This window comes from Rutidosis leptorrhynchoides, chromosome 8 (genome assembly GCF_046630445.1).
Source record: "Rutidosis leptorrhynchoides isolate AG116_Rl617_1_P2 chromosome 8, CSIRO_AGI_Rlap_v1, whole genome shotgun sequence".
NCBI classification, from domain to species: Eukaryota; Viridiplantae; Streptophyta; class Magnoliopsida; order Asterales; family Asteraceae; genus Rutidosis; species Rutidosis leptorrhynchoides.
The window spans coordinates 240,792,024-240,810,159 of NC_092340.1; the positions used below are offsets into that span (position 1 = coordinate 240,792,024).

At 36.3% G+C, this 18,136-nt stretch overlaps 2 protein-coding genes across 2 annotated transcripts; one reads left to right on the plus strand and one right to left on the minus strand.

Moving 5' to 3' along the window:
- Positions 1-2,288: 2,288 nt before the first annotated feature.
- On the plus strand, positions 2,289-5,174 carry LOC139861089 (uncharacterized). The gene is made up of 3 exons (XM_071849391.1): positions 2,289-2,409; positions 2,486-2,623; positions 4,865-5,174. Exons 1-3 carry the CDS (start codon positions 2,319-2,321, stop codon positions 4,879-4,881), a joined length of 246 nt encoding a protein of 81 aa, XP_071705492.1. The 5' UTR covers positions 2,289-2,318; the 3' UTR covers positions 4,882-5,174.
- Positions 5,175-5,664: 490 nt separating this feature from the next.
- Positions 5,665-9,721, minus strand: LOC139862852 (uncharacterized). Its single transcript, XM_071851481.1, has 2 exons — positions 6,151-9,721; positions 5,665-6,065 (listed from the first exon to the last, which is right to left on the minus strand). Exons 1-2 carry the CDS (start codon positions 9,566-9,568, stop codon positions 5,695-5,697), a joined length of 3,789 nt encoding a protein of 1,262 aa, XP_071707582.1. The 5' UTR covers positions 9,569-9,721; the 3' UTR covers positions 5,665-5,694.
- Positions 9,722-18,136: the final 8,415 nt, after the last annotated feature.

Sequence of the window (18,136 nt, forward strand, 5' to 3'; positions counted from 1 at the left end):
TTGAGAGAGTGTTTGAGTATGTGTTTAGAGAGTAAAATGATGTAGTTAATTGGAATGAAATGGATGGTTATTTAACCTCCAAGTTGGCGTCAAAATGGGGGCATCAACATGGCTCCATGGTTTGTAATTTTATGCATTTAGTCATACTAGTTTCCAAGCCATGGTTCCCACAAGTCTACATCATGTTTATACATGTCTCACAACTAATTGAGGGCTGCTAAGATCAATGATTTGGTATGTATATACTAATAGTAAATACGTATAGAAGCTGGGTATGATACGGGTATAAATATCGTATGAATACGAGTAGAATTCTTGATAGAATTGAATGCAATTACGAGTATAGCTATCTTTGTTGAGTATAAGTATATTCATATATGTACTTAAGTCTTTCAAAAGTGTATTAATACATCTTAATACAATACATATATATTGATTTTAACTTAAGAGTTAATACGTCGATAATCGATACATATATGTATATTGTTTTAAAGTCTTTAAGTTCGTAGTCTCATCTAATATATATAACTCATTGTTATTATACTTAATGAGATACTTAAATATCATTTAATCAAATCTTAATATATATATATATATATATATATATATATATATATATATATATATATATATATATATATATATATATTCCTTTAATTAATTATTACGATATATGACGTTCGTGAATCGTCAGACAGACTGGGTGGCCAAACGTTTGTATAAAATTCATTCCAAATAACCAAGTCTTAATAAATTTGATTACCTAACATGTTGGAAACCTTAATTATGTAAATATTAATCTTCTATATATTAGCGGAAAAATCCGGGTCATTACAGAGTTGTTGTGTTTGTCCTACGTATCAAACTTTTTGACTAAATTTAGGTAATTTTTTCTAATATGTTTATCTATATTTTTGTTTAATTTAGCTTTTTTGAATTAGAAAGCTTACAAGTTCATAATTATAGTCTTGAAAGCTCACATATTATCTATTTATGATCACATTTTGTTACCCCCGTAATGTACTCATTTTTTTACCACAACTTGAAATATTTCAGTGGATAAAATTTGTCTATTCACGAAAAACCTAAAACTTTGAAGGTGGCTCGATACTTTAAATTATATTCATTTTTTAGTGACATCTGGAACAAGTATATGATGACTTTTGCCTATAAATAATTCATTGTTACATTGTAATTTTATTTATTAACATTGTTTACGTCATTAATCAGTATTAATACTAAGTTTTTCGCATACTACTTTTTAGAGATGATGTGTAACGCACGGGCTCATGTTTACAAAAATTAATAACTTTAAATGATATAACATTTTCTATTTATTTGATGCACAACTATAGTACTTGTGAAAGTGTCCGTATAATATCGTTAATTCATATACAATTTTTAAATTCAATATATTATTTGCGGATATGTACCCGTGCAACGCACGGGCTCATAAATCTAGTTATCATATACACTTAAAGAAATAAAGGAGTATCCATATCTAAGACTAATAATACTAATAACTTAATTACTAATAATATGAATTGGGCTATTAATAATATTAGACTACTAATAATGTTAGAATTGAATATATCGAACATTAGATTTGAACAATTGGACTACTAACATATGAACTACTGACATTTGGACTAGTAACTATCTTTTATTAATTATGTTTAGTAACGTTTACTTATGTATACTAACTCATAAATTCGAAACCCACCAAACCTATTCAATGTTTGAGTTAACGGATTAACCGACAAACTCAAATATAACCCATAAAAGTTGACATGGTTATCCTACCAAGTATCATGATTTCGTAACCTCCCAACTCATTTAATCTTTTCGCGTTGGGCTCCGATCAATATTTGAGTTAACGGGTCAACCCGCCAATCTAAACATGTCCCATTAAGTTTTACTAGTGACTCGTGAGACCATCGATATTAATGCCAAACCTAAAATTGAAAGGTAACCTTCTAAATTTGTCAATGTGAAATTACCCTCTAAATTACATTGCCTAATATATTTTTTTCCATTCTATTCCCATTCTCATTTTCACTCACATTTCCATTCCCATTCCCATTTTTATTACCGTTTTCGTTCCCGTTCGTGTTCCCGTCTTTGAACCAAGTTCCCTTGATAACCAAAAAACAAAAGAAAGTTTGTAAGATGTTATATTGTTATTGGATGATATTTACAACTATCTTATTTTAGAGGGGCTTTTATGATATTTGACAAAACTGGCGGATACAAATATTGTAAATGTAACAGCGAGGGATGTTATCACACATACAAAGGAGTGAGAGGTAAATAGAAAGATGCCGGTGACAACGACGATGATCGGAGCTCTACTGGGTTTGGGCACCCAGATGTATTCCAACGCCCTCCGTAAACTCCCTTATATGCGCCGTAAGTCTTCATTTTTTAGTTTATCAATCAATTGATAACCTTAATTTAGTTAATTAATGAATTAATTTTCTCACAGATCCGTGGGAGCATGTTTTGGGAATGGGATTGGGTGTTGTATTTGTTAATCAGCTAGTGAAATGGGATGCCAAGCTTCAAGTTGATCTGGATAACATGCTTGAAAAGGCTAAAGCTGCTAATGAGCGCCGTTACTTCGGTATTAACTCCAACCCTAACCCTAACCTAACCCTAAATCGTTTAGATGCCAATGCCAAGCTTCAAGTTGATCTCGTTATTGTTCATCCACTAGATTAAATTTTTGTTTAAAATTTAAAAAATAAAAAATTTAGGGGATTTATGCTTTAGAAATAATTTTGAACCTTTTACTGGTCATTTCATTTCATCTGTTTCTCCTTTTAGGGTTTATATAGTTTGATTTGGGAATTTTACCTAATAATTTTTCAGATAAATGGTTTCTAGTGACTACCTAAATAAAATTGAATATACAGCGTGCTTCTACTGGAAGTATTGTAGAATCATAAACCGTTAGTTATAATTACTTATAAGTTATTACAGTATAGTAATATGATTTATAAAGATCGTTATTAATATGACTAACTTATAATTAGTTATTAGTATTTATAGTTATAAGTTATTATATTAATATAATTAGTTACACCATCGACCATTTACGCATGATTTCTATCCATAACATTCATACCACCCCTGTTGTATAAAACCCTACTACTTCCCGATTAATCCCCGATTACTCATTTTTAAGAGCAGTCCGTTCCGATTTTCCAAAATGTTTAATTAATCTGTCAAGATTGATGGGTTAAAATCGAATTTGGTATTCAAAGTCAGTCAAAGTCAAAATTGGTCAACATTTTAACATGAATCTAAACTAGAACTTCAAATTCAAAATTGGTCAACATTTTCCAGTTAGCTCACACATTTGGAATATTCTCAAGGGCCGTTCCATAGTTATGTAATGAGCAAAAGGGCCAAACAATGCCACTGGAAGATTCTAAATATATGGGCTTGCAATAACATTAAATTTGTTACACTTAGAACCAAGGTTGTAAAACTCGCGACTCGGGGAGTACTCGGCCGGAGGTTTTTGAGGAGTAATCGGCGACTCGGGGAGTACTCGGAGGAGTACTCGGATGTTGACTTTTGTTGACTTTTCTAATATAACTAAATATTTTCAATATATTATAGATATATAATATATATATCAGCTATAAACAAACATTTTTAAGAATATATATATGTTAAATATATAAAATTTATAAATATATATGTTAAATATGTAAAGTTTAGTTACATATAAATATTTATTTTAATTGGAGGGGTTAGATTTGTATATATTTAATAATGAAGTTGAAAGAAAAACTAAACTTGAGGTGTTAAAATAAATAACAGTTAAACTTTAGGGGGGTTTGAATGTAAGTTAAAAAATAATAAAATGACTCAGAAACCCTAGCAGTAGCAGTCACGCTACCCACTTCTTCTTCTTCAACCGCTCAGTCACCAAACCCTAAATTGTTTGTTCTCTTCATGGATGGAAATCGAGACATTACAGGTATGTTCCTTCAATTTGTTCTATCTAAACAAACAAACACATCAAATCGATTCAGAACTCTTAATTTCAATTCTGAAAAAATTTGGACGAGAAAGTTGTTGGAGAAATTTGGGAGTTGGACGTCGATCAAAACCTTATTGAACTCAGATTAATCGTCTCCTGTTTTCCTTCATCTTTTCACTGAGTTTTCCGACGCCGTTGACCGGCATTGACCGGTGTTGACCGGCGTTGACCGAGTAAATGGACGAGTCAGACACTGATTACTCGTTTTGTTCTTCCAGAGGAGTAATCGCCGATTACTCGGCCGAGTTGGCCGAGTTTTGCAACCATGCTTAGAACAGAAATGTTTTGATCAAATCCCAAACAGAATCTCAACTCACTCTGCCATTAGCCAGTTACTCAACCAATTACTTCGAATCAACCTTTTGTCTAATTCTTAACCTCTAAAATTTACACTCAGAACTCGGTATCACTGAGGGTTAAACAGTTCACCTGGTTAATGACAATATTACCAACTACAGTTGATCCTGACTGTAAGTTAGATTCTCAAATAATATCCTATTCACCTTCACTATGCTCATAATGTTAACCACAATTATGTCAATGCTGTTGAAATTACTTGTGATCCTTGTGGACTGCCGTTATTTTCTTTAGGGTACATTAGGTTGCAACTAGACTAAACAAGACAAAAAAGTTTGATGTTAAGAAATGTTCTAAGAATACTAGTAAATTAGGGATCATAATGATCATCTTTTTGTTCTTGTACTATTGTATTTGGTTAATTGGTTTAAATTCTCCCCTGTATGGCTAATGTAATATTCTATTTTAACCAAGGTTGTATATGTGTGACTTATATTAAACTATGAAATGCAGACGAAGATGACGAGTAAAGCACAGTGAAGAGCCTTTGGGACAATTCATTGTCCAGCGAATGCAGTTTCATTTCAATTTTTATGCGGTTCATCTTAATTGCGTGCTGTTGTATTTGTAAGGCTGTTTAACCCTTGTTACCTTCAATTTTATGTTATTGAATAATTGTGTGCTGTTGAATTTGTAAGGCTGTTTAATCCTTGTTACTTTCAATTTTATGTTATTGAATCGAAGGTTTTAGTTTTGACACATGCAGTTATCATGTAATAAGAGTAAGTACTGAACTTGGTGAATCTATTGTTTGACTTATGGTTCTTTTTCATTATTTTTGTTATTATGATTAAGAAAAGATTACGCGGTTGGTCCCTGATGTTTGCAAAAAATTGCATGTTAGCTATTTATGTCTTTTTTTTACACGGCTAGTCACCCACGTTTGCACTAGTTACGTTGTTGGTTCTTTTCATTATCGATCATTAAATTGTTCTGTTAAATTTTATCACATGATATACTCATGATGACATGGGGGTAATGCTGTCATTTTATTCAATTCTACCCTTCATCATCTCCAAGAATATCTTTCATTTTCACTAATTTCATGAAAACCTTCATACCAAATCAAACACTCAAATCAAACAGTAAATTAAACCCATCAAGAACACCTTCTATGATTAGATAAATATATTCATCAAAAGGATGCAGCTTAAAATGCACGAGTTACCAAGTTATACGGTTGAAAAATGATTTACAATAGATGCGTGCAGTAAGTAAACAATTTGAACCTTAACTACATCTAAAATTTGTCAAACACTTCATATTCTCTCATAATTCACAATCTATGCATATGAATCTCGACTCGCCTTTTCAGCATTTGTTGTTCCATCCTTGAGTACATGCCGAAGCATATCACAAACCTGCCTTGAAGAAGGTCTTTCAGCAGGAACAGTTTTTGTACACTGAAGACCAATTTCAAGAACTCGATAGGCAGCACTTTCTTCATGAGGTAATAGCGGTTTGAGCCCCGAGTCTATTAGTTCTTCACGACCCAAACCTTGCATTCCAATATGAGACTCGACCCATCTCACCATATCCACATTTTCACCAAAACTTCCATCAGTAGGCATTCTTCCAGTCACCAACTCAATCAACACAATCCCCATACTATAAACATCACTTTTCTCCGTTGCTTTTAACGAATATGCATACTCTGTATTCAAAAAGACAAGCTTATCAGTTCATAAAAATTATATACTATAAGTAAATTTTGAGTAACTTTGAGTTAAAATGTGTACCTGGAGCGATGTAACCGTAAGACCCTGCAAACCACATATTTGAATTGCTAGCCAACGAGTCTTGCATCTCGGTCATAGCTTTTGCGAGCCCAAAGTCCCCCAAATGCGCATCCATGTTTATATCTAGCAGAACATTAGCGGACTTAATGTCCCTGTGAATGATCTTCGGCACACAATCATGATGCAGATACTCAACACCCTGAGCTAACCCAACCACAATCTTCAACCTCGTGTCCCAATCAAGCGTCGTTTTTTTCTTAATATTTTCCGGGTCCCGGTGCAACCAATCGTATACACTCCCGTTATCCATATACTCGTATATTAACAAGTTCGTTCCCGCCCCTTTGTTGCTACAATACCCAAGTAACTTAACTAACCGCCTGTGTTTTATCCGACCGATTGTATTCACTTCTCTAGCGAAACTTTTATCAAGAAACACATCATCTTTCCATGGTATCCTTTTAATGGCTACGATCTCACCCGTTATAAGTTCGGCTCTGTACACTTTTCCTGACCCGCCTGACCCGATAATGAACTCGTCACTTAAATTATTCGTGGCCTCCATTATATCATCCCATCTGAAATCGCTTCGTGTGGACCCACGCTTGAAAAAGAGCGGTCTTTTTTGAACCCGTGATGAATTTGTTGAAGAATAGTCGGTGCTGGACCCGTCTCCTGCTCTTATGAAACCCGACCGCTTGTTTCTGGAATATAACAGAGCTGCCAAAAACATTAGCCCGATTGCAGCTAATGTACATACAGCTGAGATTGCAATAACAGACGCTTGACTCAGTCCGTTTAGTGGTCGATGTTTGGTGAGCTTGCATTGACCAAGAGGGGGCCCACAAAGACCGCCATTTCCGACAAACGAGTCAACCGGTAAGTCAGCGTACCCATCGTCTAATTTCCCAACGAGATTGTTATAAGACAAGTTAAGCCGGCCCAAACTACTCATCTGGCCCAGTTCTCGTGGAACGGGCCCAGTCAACGCGTTGTGAGATAAGTCTAGTACCTCGAGTTTCGACAGTGTCCCGATTGATACCGGTATGCTTCCGGTCAGGTTATTGTAACTCAAGTCTAAAACGCTTTGTAGATTCTTTAGTTGACCAATTTGTGTTGGGATTTCGCCTCTGAATCTGTTACCCGAGAGCTGGATCTCATACAGCTTGCTCAATTTACCGATAGCTCCCGGGATTTGTCCCGAAAACTTATTCTTGTTCAAGTTAAGGACATTGATAGCCGAAAGTTTGCTGATGTCATCCGGGAGGTTACCCTCGAGCAAGTTGGAATCGAGCGAAAGCACCAACAGTTTCGAGCAGTTAAACAAGTCCAACGGAAGCGGGCCCGTTAACCTGTTAGACGAGAGCTTTAGCTCTCCCAACTGTGGTAAGTTTCCTAACCAAGACGGGATCGAACCCGAAAGGAGATTGTTGTTGAGATCAATATGAGTTAGTTTTTTACACATCCAAAGCTCACGAGGTAACGAACCAGTAAGTAAATTACTCGATAAATCGATAAGCGTCAATTCTCGCAAGTTCCCCAATGCAGACGGGATGGGACCCGTAAACCGGTTCCTGTTAAGCCTTATCCGTTGAAGAAACGTTGAATTACCTAACTCGGTTAAAATTTCACCGTCGAATTCGTTGTTACTCACATCAAACGAGAGAAACGAACTCGAACCCAATAACGGGCCAATGCTACCGTTAAACTTGTTGTTCGAGAAGTTAATTCTCGTTAAATTCGCCATGTTCGTTAGCTCTTTCGGGAGACTACCCGTTAACGAGTTATTGTAAACCATAAGCTGTTCCAACGATCGTAAGTACCCAAACGTTGCCGGAATACCACCCGTGAGACCATTATCAGCCACGTCGATTATCGTCAGCTGATGACAATTCCCGAAAGTTGCCGGTATCTCACCGGATATATCGTTCTGCCTCAAATGAACGAAATTTAACTGGCTGAGCCTCCCGAAAGTAACCGGGATTTCGCCATTAAAATGATTCCCGTAAAAATCAACCATCTGCAAGCTCGAACAGTTCCCGATCTCCAACGGGATTCTTCCCGTAAACTGGTTCTCGTACAAATACAGCATCTGTAGATTCTGGAGCATTCCGATTTCTTTTGGTAACTCACCGTTCAACCTGTTCTGAAACAACATCAATATCTCCAGATTGGTCAGATTCATTATCGCTGAGGGAATCGAACCCGTTAACGTATTGTTATTAAGCGAAACAGCCGTTAAATTAACCAAACTAAAAAACTCGATTGGAATCGACCCGTTGAGTGTATTATTCGACAAATCAAGCTGCTTCAACGACACACAATCTCCCAATTCTTTTGGTATTTCACCATAAATCAAATTTTGAGAAATCATAAGTTGTTCCAATGTTTTGTTGTTGTTAGAACATATATTTCTAGGGATTGTACCAGTAAGACTATTGTTTGATAACACCAAGTACACCAACTGACCCATATTCCCCAACTCCACAGGGACTTCACCAGTCAACTTATTTGCTGAAAAATCTAACGTCGTTAGATTCCCGAGCTTCCCGATTGTCTTGGGAATTGGCCCCACAAGCTGATTCCCAAGCAGATTAAGATAGGCGAGCTGACTCAGCTCGCCTATCCTATCCGGTATAACACCAGACAAACTATTATTAGCCAAATTTATTATTTCTAGATTCTTGAGACCAAACAGTTCATCTGGTATCGAACCATTAAGGTTGTTAAACGCAGCCGCGAACGTAACCAAATTCGAACAGTTCGCAATCTCTGGTGGAATCGGTCCTTCCAATTCGTTATCCTGAAGGATCAAACTCTCAAGGTTACCGAGTTTTCCTAGTTCGGGTGGTATTGACCCGGATAGATAACAAGAAGCCAAACCAAGAACAACCAAATTCTCAAGTTGACCCAAAGAACCCGGGATAGGACCCGTGAGGCGGTTATCGCCAATACGGAGTATTCGTAAATTCGGAAGAGAACCGAGCTCTGCCGGAATTTGGCCGGAAAGTTGGTTAGAGAATAATATGAGTGAAGACAAAGAAGTTAGTGTAGAAATATTAGGTGGAATGGGACCAGAAAGGTGATTAGATGAAAGATTAAGATTGATTAAGTTTTTTAATAACGAAATCGACGGTGAGATTGAGCCGCCCAGGGACCCACCGGAAAGATTAAGTCCGACCACCTGAGAAAAGTTTCCGGCGCAAGTAACACCTTCCCAATTACAATAACTTTGGTTCTTATCAGACCAAGTTTGTAACACATTTTGTGGGTCATCAGTGAATGATTTTTTAATCTCTAATAGAATCTTATGAGTAGTAACAGTATCCAAATTTTGTGACTTAACTTTACCGTTACCAAATAACAAAAAACAGAACATAAACAGAACAAGAACTTGCAGTAGTACCTGATTAGCCATGGGTTTAAATTTCAAATGAGAGTGTGATTTAGGTTAATGTTTTATTTTTTTGTGTGTGTTCATGAGAAAAGGTTGATGAAGATGAAGAAGCTTTAAATGAAAACGTGTGAGGTGTCATAGAACCAGTGCATGAAGCTATGATATATGTGTAAATTGTTATGGGTAAATGAAGAGGTATAAATTTGGGTGTCAGAAGTATGAACATGACCATTTATGGTAACCGTAGCTACTGACCATTTGCAGACAGCAGAGGGTTGAAATTATAAAGATGTATAAATGGGTTTGCAGAGAAAAATAAGTCAACTATTGTAGCAGTTGAATTAAAGATGAAGTAGACGAAAGGGGAGTGAGTATGGGTTTGTTTCAATTCGTTTAAAGAAACTGGAAAGTGATTGGTTGAGTTTCCAGTTTTTGCATGGTGTTGATATTGGAATTGTTATTGTTATACAAAGTCAAAATGGGTCCATTTTTTATTAGTTGATTTGACCGTGTTAATCAATTTTTATGATTAGCTAAAAATATAGCTAAAAAATAGAGTAGCTACTTATAATATTATAAACATGGGCTAGCGTAAGATATTATTTTTGATGATTGTATCATTTCAATACTGTTCTTCAAAGAGTTAAAGCAAGTCAGTGAAAATATGGTTATGACTTATGGCCTCCAATTGTTTTAGTTGTCTTTTTAGTGTAATAAGCAAGCAAATTAGCGTCCTAAGATAGGCAGAGGTCTATATCATACATTATATCATATCACATATATGATATATGACTATGAAAAATATTCCGTATAACTAAAGAGTAAAGATATTATTAGATTAGATATATGTTTCAAAGCATAATTACTTTTTAACCTCACACAATCACTTACACTTATCACTTATAGTGTATGTTGAGTGCGAATAATGTTCAACGAAAACGAAAAAGTGATGTTGCTAGGAATGCAACTTCACGACTGCAAAGTTGAGATGGTGCGAGATTTCATCAGTTCGAACAGTTGTTGGAAATCAAGACATCGCGACCACGAAATCTGGGTTGCAAACGCAAGATTTCATCAAGTCGAAGAAGCTTCTGGAAATTTGGACTTCGCGACAGCGAAGTTGGAGTTGCGACCGTGAAGTGTTGTCGACTGGAGTTGGATTGGGACTACGACTTCGTGTTTGCATCGAATTCGTTACCGTTTTGCACTATACATACACTCTTTGGTTGACCAAGGATTAAAGTAATCAAGTTTAATCACATATAACCTCGTTAAATTCTCGTGTTTTTTTTACTTTCTTGCTAGTTTATTCGTGATCATCATATTTAATCCGTTTATTGTTAGTGGGTTTGGTAACTTGAGGTTATCAAGTCTCGTTAGGGCTCACCTAATCGTTTCCTAACAAGTAGTATCAGAGTTTAGGCTCATGTATTTGCTGGAACAATGACGAATAAGAGTGATGTAAAGATTGATTGGTTCGATGGGACTGACTTCAGCTTTTGGAGAATGCAAATTGAAGACCTTCTCTATCAAAAGGAGTTTTACCTACCGTTAATGGGTGTTAAACTGGAAGATATGGGGCAAGGAGAGTGAGACTTTTTGATATGCATGTCCTAGGAGTTGTTCGACTTTCTCTGGCCAAGAACGTTGCTTACAACATTGTAGGTGAAACCACAACAAAAGGATGGATTGTGGCGTTATCAATATGTTTGAAAAGTCATCCGCTTTAAACAAAGTTTTATTAATTCAGCAATTGGTAAATGCTAGGATGATGGAGGGTTCCTCGAAGATGGATCACGTTAATGCGTTTATTTTGATTATAACTCAGTTGAAATCGGTTAATATTAAATTCGATGATGAGCTTGAATTTGATGAGATGCGCTATGCTTTAAACGACCCGGGACTTGCGCTCTCCGGCAAACATCCGCCAACCAGGATGTGGTCACTCTCGGCTTCTTGAACTTTGCTGGCCGAAAATAGAACCTGCAGGTATTCCCGGGAGTGCGCAAGTCTTGGCTTCATAGCGGCGCATTTCTTTGTGACAACGTGAATCACCTTATCTCGTCCCTTTTCTTTGTCTTCATCATACCCTTCCTTGCATGGTCGCCCTTTAGGCTCCTTCAAATGATGAAGCTCGCCTCGCTTCAAGCATGCTACAACCTTATCTGTCAATGCTTTGAATCTGTTAGTCTCGTGCCCATGGTCGTCGTGAAAGTCACAGAATTTAGACTTGTCGCGCCTTGCGTATTCTGACATGCGCGCAGACCTGGAAAAGGTCTGAGATATTGGTTCCATCGCAAGAATTTATATGAGACTTTTTGCCAAGTTTTTGATGAGCGTTTGGTTGTATTCCCGGTCTCTGTTTCGATGATTGTTGCTGCCATGGCGTCCATTAGCGTGCCCGCGCCTATTGTCATTGCCATTTTGATATGGACCATTATCTTGGTATCCTCTGTGAGAGTTATGCGAATTACGCCCTCCTCTTGGTGAATCATGGTCGTCGCGACGACCATGGCTATTACCATACGCTGAGTACCGTATGGTGTCTTCGGCTACGCGTAAATGCTCGTGCGCTTCTCTGATAGTTTCAACTAATGTTTCTAGTGGCCTCTTTCGCAGGTTTTGCCACAACTGTAAGTGGCGCTCTCTGCAGATTCCATAAATGAATCCGGAAACTTTCTGTGATTCTGCCAGATTCGGTATGCGCGCGACTTCTCGACTGTACCTATCGATAAACTGTCTCATAGACTCGCCACGCCCTTGCTTGATGTCATGACACTCAACGTGAGTTCTTCTGGATGCTCTCACGTTGTGAAAATTGAGCAAGAAACGCTCCCTCAAATCATGGTATGAGATGATGAGTGGTGCGGGTAGGTTGTTGAACCATTGACGTGCTATTCCCTCAAGGAGAGGAGGGAATTCAGCGCATTTGGTTTCGTCTGCCCATCTTTGATTGCGCGCGATACCTTCGTATTTCTGCAAGAAATCATCAGGATATGAAAGTCCGTCATAGTACCGTAACGTAAATAAGTTCCTAATCATGAGTTCTGACTTTCCTGGTTGTTCAAATTCCTTTACCATATCATCTGGTGCAGCCTTCATTAGCGAATAAATTAAGTTAGCTTGGTTTTGGGCGCGCTCTTCAAGTTTTCGGGTGCTTGGCGCGGAATTTAACACTGCGTTGAGAGGTGTCCGCCGAGAGACATAAACTATTGGGGTTGGGCGCTGTTCTGTTAGTGGCGCCGTATGATACAACCCCGAGCTCAGCTGAGTACTTTGAATGTTCAACTCTTGCGTATGAAAGCCCATTTTTTGCAAAGCTTCTATTGCGCTAGCCGGCGTAGTGGGTGTGCGCGATTCGATACTTGAGAACTTAGCGTTAGTACCATGCGCAGATGACCTAGACGCGCCAACATAGATGGGAATGGTTCCCACGTATGTGGTGTTCTCCGCCCACGATATTGGTCGTGTAGTTTCTGGGGTTTTGAAACCTTGTACAGGAGTCTCTGGTGAGGGAGGAATGGTAGTTCTGGTTGGCAATGCAATTGTGCCGCTGCTCGCCCGTGTACTAGCAGGTTTGGATACTCGCGGTGCTTGCGGGCGTGCTGGAACTGCCTTTGAGGTCTCCGGTTGACTCGTCATTTCTTCGCGCTATGCTTTAAACGACCTGGGACTGAAACACGCATACACAAAAGAAACGTTTGAATGTAAAGAACTTTAAGGAAAAAAGATTTTAACAAAAGTTTTTAACTTAGAGTCCCACTGATGGCGCCATTTGATCAAACATAAAATGGTCAAAGGGGTTCGGTTCATGCAAGATCAACAAATAAGGGGGGTTTAAGGGTTTTTTTAGTTTAACTCTCCGGTCCGGAGTACCGTGAATAACCCTCATACGAGATGATGATCTCAGAAAGGGTAGTTAAACGTGACCCACCATCATTCGGGTTAGCCGAAGTTGATGGCCCAAGGGCGATGTTAGGATTTACGTTGTACACGCTACCTGAAATCGCGGAGTGTTTGAGAGAGCTATTCTGGTCGCGCAGGTTAGTTGGAGTGATTGTTGGGAATGCAACTTCGCGATCGCGAAGTTGAGATGGTGCCCGCGAGATTTCATTAGTTCGAACAGTTACTGAAATTCAAGACATCCCGACCGCGAAATCTGGGTTACGACCGCGAGATTTCAACAGGTCAAAAAAGCTTCTGGAAATTTGGGCTTCGCGACCGCGAAGTTGGAGTTGCGATCGCGAAATTCTGTCAACTAGAGTTGGATTTGGACTAGGAGTTCGCGTTTGCTTCGAATTTGTTATCGTTTTGCACTATAAATACCCCCCATATGTAACCTGCAATATATACATACGAGAATTAATAAAAGAATACTCTTTGGTTGGTCGAAGATTAAAGTAATCAAATTTGATTACATATAATCTCGTTAAATTCTCATGTTTTTTACATTCTGCTAGTTTCTTCGTGTTCATCACATTTAATCCGTTTATTATCAGTATGTTTGGTACTTGAAGTTATCAAATTTTAATAGGGCTCACCTAATTGTTTCCTAACAATGTATCCTCTATATTTTTCCTTTTTATGCATATATTTACCACCAAAATTCTTGGAGATTTTAGAGGGTTGTGTTTTTAGAATTTCTAAGCTTCTATTAAATTATTTTTGTAAGTCAATTAAAATGGGGTATAATAGACAAATAAAAACCCATAATACTTTACTAAAAACAAATTTGTATTAACAAACACCTAACAAGGAGTTAGAAATTTTAAAAAAAAAATCTTAATATTGAAGTTATTTAAATGCAAATTCATACACTCAACATAAATAATTTCACGTATATATACATTTTTTGTTCACCACCTGTAAACTAAAACTCACAATGTAAAAGTTAAAAGGACCCACTTAGATACTGCTAGGGTAAAAGCCCTTTTATGCATTGAAGTTTTTAAAGTGTTTTTAGAATTCGAGCTTCTTTAGCACCAATCATAAGCTCTAGCCACGAACACAGTCACAAGTTCTAATTTTAACAGGGTTTCCAACTTCAACAAATTGTTGTCAAATGTCTCAAAGTTTGTATATAAACACACAAATTAAATGTACATGTCTTTTTCTAAGGCAAAACTTCAAAGTTGTAGTTTATGATGATTGAATTTGAGTCTCCAATAGATATTCTCAACTCTTCAATCATCAAGCTACCCCTTGGAAATTAAACGTACGTATCTTTTTCGTTACACATTTCACATAAAAATGGAGTTCGTACATCAATATATGATACCAATATACAAACAAGTTTGATTGCTAAATTTTACTCATATGAAGTATAACTAATACAGTATGCTGTAAAAGTAGTTCCTAGAACCTACAGAAGAACAGGCTACTATTCCTATACAATAAGTCGCCCCGTTGGATGAATAATATTGCAATATAAATGAACGTCTTTATGTATAATCTAAACTTAATTTCTTGTTTAGAAGGCCTACTTCATCCATGTTAATCAAGTTATTTATTGAAATACTTTAGTTTAATGTCATGTTGTTAAAAGAGGGTGTATGCATGTTGGTTTATTTTGGGCTACTTTATATTTCATGATTAGTTGATGATGAGATAGTGATTAGTTTAAAGGGCAAAAGTAATGAAAAGTGTTATATTCCATTTGTACGAAATTGAAAGTTATTGGGGTTGAGCCAACAAATCCGTTTGTCCTTTTAAAACTTCATTGATTTAACCCCAAACTTCCAAAACCTCATACTTAAATAATTTTGCTTCTTTTATCAATCGTCACCTACTTGTACTTATATTTTACCTTAGGTAGTTTGGTTGGTTTTCTTTCTATTATATATATATATATATATATATATATATATATATATATATATATATATATATATATATATATATATATATATATATATATATATGTGTGTGTGTGTGTGTGTGTGTGTGTGTTTGTGTGTGTGTGTGTGTGTGTGCGCGCGCGCGCGCATATATAGCTGCGGAACCAATTTTTTTTCCACTAAGGGCGATTTTTTTTTTTTTTAAAAATGTACCAACTTTTTTGAACAAAATACTAATTTTTTTTTGTGGCAAAATATGGAGTTTTGAGAGGAAAATTAACACTGTGGGCAAAATAAAAAAATACAAATTTTTTGCACTAAAAAGTATAAATTCAATGGAGGCGGGTGCCCTTTTGTCCCTTTCGAGTTTCGTCAATATGTGTGTGTATGTATGGTAGCAGTGGCGGAATATAGAGTACTCCGGAGGGGGTACCTGCCCACCTGGATTTATCGGGAAAAATATATTTACACTAAAAAATTGAAAATTTTACTAAAAAATAAGGGTTTTTTTTAGTGGTTACCCCTGCTGACAATGGAAAATTTATTAAATTTATTCACCCGCCCCATCTGTACTCGGGTTCAAGTTCCGCCACTGTATGGTAGGAATCCATGGAAAACTTAGGTAGGAAGAGAATTCATAAATTCCCAGACTGAGTTCAGTCTGCCCACATATTGAATCAATCTGCCCCACAGTCTGAACTCAATCTGCCCTGATTGAACTTAATATGCGATAATAATATCATGAAAATTACATGGAATGATTAAAACACTCACGTTATTATCGATGTGCATGGAATTATTAACAGTAACATCACATTTCTCTTAAATTTAGGTGTATATGGTAGATGCATCTCTTAAATTCAAGCCTAGAGTGAAAAGCAAAAAAACAGATATGTTAGGATTCATCTCGTGAATCTATCTGCAAAGTTTTAAATTCTAACTTTTAAATTTGAGCTCAAATTCGCGAGTTAAAGATAGGGAGAAAAATTGTCAATATTTTCTTCATGAATCAAATTCGAAATCCATATAATGTTTCAGGTTATAATGATAATTGACGAGCATTAGGAACGTGATTATAAACATTTTTCATGAAGAATTCAATCACTGAAACGTTCTAGATTTCATTTTTTTGATTTTGCGTTCATATGAACAATATTTGGCATCATCAAATATGTTAATATAAGTGGTGTTTTTGGTTTGAATCCTTCACCAGAATGTTTAATCGCTACATAGGGAGTATTGCAATCGATTTCAAGGTTTAATCAATCAATTTGAAATTTTGTCAAAAATCTCAAAAGTTAAGTTTGAGTCTATGGATTCTCTACTATTAAAAGTTTTCCCTGAATCCTTTCAATTTTATCTAGTTCTAACTTCACTCGCGAACTATGTAGTATAATTTTAAACCACACGATTATGATAATCATTTATTCTTTCTGTCTTATAAAAGTATCCACCTTAATAATCACCACTATTTTTTCTTTTCCGAAAGACTAAATAAACTTTATAACAAACGGGAAAATCTCATCCAAAAGATGAAGCCCGAGCAACAAACAAATACAACAAAAACATCCAAGCTCGAAACAAAAATAAAAAACAAATTACTTACAAAAAACGCTCGTATTAATATCATTAAATTCTTAGATTTACCCTCAGTTTTTACTTCCAGTCATTTAACTCTTAAATAAATTCAGTTATACCTGCCTTTAATACAACGGTAATTGGCATTTATTAAACAAATTTTAAATCTAACTAATATTTCAGGGGAAAACTTATTCTGGGACGGATGAAGCATTTAGTAGTGTTTGGAAAACGCTTGTGACGATGAATTATGGATATTGAGATGTCTATCATTAAAATTGATAAATTCATTATAAATATGCATTATGTACTTGTATAGTAAAAGTATCTAATTCACAAATTTGACCAACGAAGCATTGCTTCAACGGCATCCCCTCACCTTGTGTGTTGGGGCTGGGGGTTAGGTCATGAGTTCGAGTCTCGCTCTGCCCATCCTATTAATTAATCTGTCTGAAATATGGATATCCAGATTGACCCCAGGGGGTTTTCTCCCGGATCCATTCAGGATTCAAACTCGGTCCGCCTGCCCCTCAGGATGGTTAAAGGATCGGGTTCCTGTATTGCGATTCGGGTTTCCTCCCGAACGTGTGTGTGTGTGCAAATGATGAGTGTCGTTGAAATAAATGATACACTGATGCAAGCTTGCCGTTCAAAAAAAAAAAAAAATTTGATTGCTTTTTCAATGGTGGAACATCATGCATGAATTATTACAGATCCACATTGCAATAAAAAAAATAGCATTATTTTGGGAATTATTAGATCGACATTGCAATTATGCATTTAATTTTGAATAAAAGTAGCATTGTTTTGTTGGGATAATTAAGTACTAAACTAGATACCTTTACCCAGACTCCAAATGAATATGACAATAACTTACCATATATTATTCCTTTATCCAAACCTAAAGAATTAGTGTAACCAAGTTATTTGGTTTCAACCAAACATATATAATCATATATTATCATGGAGGCAGATAGCTCCAATTCATGGGACAAAATGTCTATGAATGCAACCAATTTTGTCAACCTGCTGTTTCATCCATAATTTTGCTGTCTTCTAATCATGTTATATCAATATTTTGGCATCATATTTGTAACTATATATACAACAAAATCACGTTGATTTGTTAATGTGATTTGTACCATAGTATTAGTTGCGTCCGTAAATTTTTTAA

Coding starts and splice junctions, on each gene's coding strand:
- LOC139861089 (XM_071849391.1), top strand. CDS start 2,319: ATGCCGGTGACAACGACGATGATCGGAGCTCTACTGGGTTTGGGCACC. Junction 2,410..2,485: donor TAAACTCCCTTATATGCGCC/GTAAGTCTTCAT, acceptor ATTTTCTCACAG/ATCCGTGGGAGCATGTTTTG.
- LOC139862852 (XM_071851481.1), bottom strand. CDS start 9,568: ATGGCTAATCAGGTACTACTGCAAGTTCTTGTTCTGTTTATGTTCTGT. Junction 6,066..6,150: donor TTACGGTTACATCGCTCCAG/GTACACATTTTA, acceptor TTTTGAATACAG/AGTATGCATATTCGTTAAAA.